Source organism: Octopus bimaculoides, chromosome 2, assembly GCF_001194135.2.
Source record: "Octopus bimaculoides isolate UCB-OBI-ISO-001 chromosome 2, ASM119413v2, whole genome shotgun sequence".
NCBI lineage: Eukaryota > Metazoa > Mollusca > Cephalopoda > Octopoda > Octopodidae > Octopus > Octopus bimaculoides.
The window spans coordinates 40,967,408-40,970,050 of record NC_068982.1 but is presented as its reverse complement, the minus strand read 5'-3'; the positions used below and the strand labels follow the sequence as shown (position 1 = coordinate 40,970,050).

General features: G+C 36.1%; 1 protein-coding gene across 1 annotated transcript in view; it reads right to left on the bottom strand.

Moving 5' to 3' along the window:
* LOC106884224 (GTPase-activating Rap/Ran-GAP domain-like protein 3) overlaps window positions 1-2,643 on the bottom strand; it is a 1,434,052-nt gene that overhangs the window by 41,023 nt on the left and 1,390,386 nt on the right. Inside the window, exons 23-24 of the mRNA XM_052965840.1 lie at window positions 1,816-1,863; window positions 197-295 (exon numbers count right to left, since the gene is read on the bottom strand). Of these exons, the coding sequence (XP_052821800.1) occupies window positions 197-295; window positions 1,816-1,863 (147 nt within the window). The remainder of the gene's footprint in view (window positions 1-196; window positions 296-1,815; window positions 1,864-2,643) is intronic.

The following is a 2,643-nucleotide window of genomic DNA, read 5'->3' as shown; positions in this document are numbered from 1 at the left end:
TGTATATATATATATATATCTATCTCTCCCGCTTTGAGTGTGTGTGTGTGTGTGTGTATGTGTGTGTGTGTGTGTGTGTGTGTGTGTGTGTGTGTAAACAACATACACACATGTACACACACATGTAATGTCAAAACCTAAACACCAGTGGTATAACAAAGAACACGTGTATAAATGTAGTATATTTATCACTAACCTTTGTCAGCTCTTATTAACAGCAGCCCATGTTGTTCAATGATGTTGATTTGTTTTGCACTGATGCTTTTATCAAGGACAAGCCTTGGTGAAACTCCCTCTGGAAAAATACATTATAATGATGTACTTTATTAATTAATTGGGAAATAGCAAGTTCAACAGATTGTTATTTTAAATAAATAGAAAAGTGAAAAAGAAAAAAAAAACTCCAAAGACAGATATATTCTACTTCTGTTAAAATATAGAAATAGTGATAAATTTCCATCCATCCATCCTCTCTGTCACTATTCCTTGGAGAATCATGGAGGTAGAGTCTTCAGTCACCTTTTTCATAGGGATTCCATCAGAAGCAACTGTCATTAGACTTTTTGCTGATATTCTCAAGTATAACCAACTGAGATTATAAAGGCATAGTAAAGTTAGCTTCTTGAGTCATGCTGACTCATAAGGGCCGGTTTCCTGCTTTTCATGGCATATAAATTCCCCACCTGGACAGGACACCGGTTCATCACAGGATTACTTGTTTTTGCCAGCTAAGTGGACTGGAGGAATGTGAAATGAAGTGTTTTGCTCAAGAACACAATACGTAGCCCGGTCCAGGAATCGAAACCACAATCTTATGATCATGAGTTCAACACCCTACTCACTAATCCACATGCCTCCACAACTGAAACTTTAGATATTATCCAACTGTTTTGCTCTTGGTTTATCCCTAGTTGTATGTATGTATGTAATTGTGTGTGTGTACATGTGTGCATGTGTGCATGTATGTATGTATGTATGTATTCTTGTATGTCCTTTTGACAAGTCTTGTTTTTAGTTCTGCTAGGTTTCTAAGAACCCTCCTCCCCAGACAAGCCTAGTGGTGTTGCCAGTTTAGTTGTGTCTGGCATGCTAGAAGACAGCTTGGAGTGAGGCACCCCCTTAGCTTTTGCTAAAGCTTGTCTCTAGGAATAGATCACTCTGATAAAAAACCAGAAATGCAGGAAATGGCATTGAACATTTTAAGGATCTTTTGCTTGCCCTTGAGATCATGGTGCTCCCACATACCTGAGCCTGTGACCCATACTGGAACTGAATATCATGCCCTGACTTGTCTCTGGGTCATGTCACTTGGTTGGAGAGGGTCTGTGAGGTACTGTGTAAACCTTATTGAACCTAAAATTTTAGGCTTGCAATCATTGGTGAGGTGACTATCTGATGCCAAATCAAGTTGGAGGGCACCACTGCAAGCATGGAAGATGCAGACATGAACGTCAAGGAAGTTGACTGCTGGTACAATAACCTCATGCTAGGGCATTACTGGCATTTTGTATGGGCAATGGTCAGTGATGGTCTTCCTTGGTCAAGACTGAAGAGTGTGTAAATTACATGGATATTTTTTTATGGTATTTAATAATCCTTTCTATAAGCACAAAGCCTGAGATTTTGGGGGATGGGATTAGTTGATTACACCAACCCCAGTGCTCAATGTTAACTCAGAACATAGAGCTGCAAGTAATGCCACAAAGCATTTTGTCTGGCGTGCTAATGATTCTGCCTGTTCTCTATCTTATATACTGTATTTAATAATGATTACATTAAAAAACAAGCAAAAAAGCCTCTTAAATTAGCACATACCTTCCAGCACCATTAAACCAATTTCGGTGGCAACAATTAGTTTGTCCCCTGAAATATAAGTTAAAATATAATAAATTCCATAAATGTGAATCAATACTTCTTTCTTTTTTAAAATGGGATATAAATTTTATTAATGGAAAAAGAAGACACTCCGTGTTTTAGCTGCATTCCAACTGGAATGCAAATAAAACTGGTTGAGTTCCAAAAGAAATATGAGAAAAAAAAATGTAAAGTGAGAGTATTCTGTCAGAAATTTTCATTACATTGACAAAATTGTCTCAATAAAAATAAAGGATAGTTTAATCAAAAAGGAAAGAAAAAAAAACACCCTCCTCACCACAAAAAATAATACAAAATGAAACTATTTAAATATTAAATATTTTCCCTTGAGCGAAAGAATGATAATTATTGAATTTGAAATGTTTTTGGCTTAAGTTGAAGAGTAATTTGTGTAGAGTCAAAATTCATTGAAGAAGGCTATAATGGATATGAATAATTATGGTCATTAATCATTGATTAAAGTAAGTAGGCAAGTAGTGTTTATAAACTTTTAGATTTAACACAAGCTTTATTGATATTTAAAAAACAAAGCAAAAGAAAGAATAAAACAAAAAGAATATGATGGTGGCAGTGTGGTAAGAAGCTTGCTTCCCAACCACATGGTTCTGGGTTCAGTCCCACTGTGTGGCACCTTGGGCAAGTGTCTTCTACTATAGCCTCAGGCCAACCAAAGCCTTGTAAGTGGATTTGGTAGATGGAAATTGAAAGAAGTCCATTGTATACACACACACACACACACATACACACATATATATATATATATATATA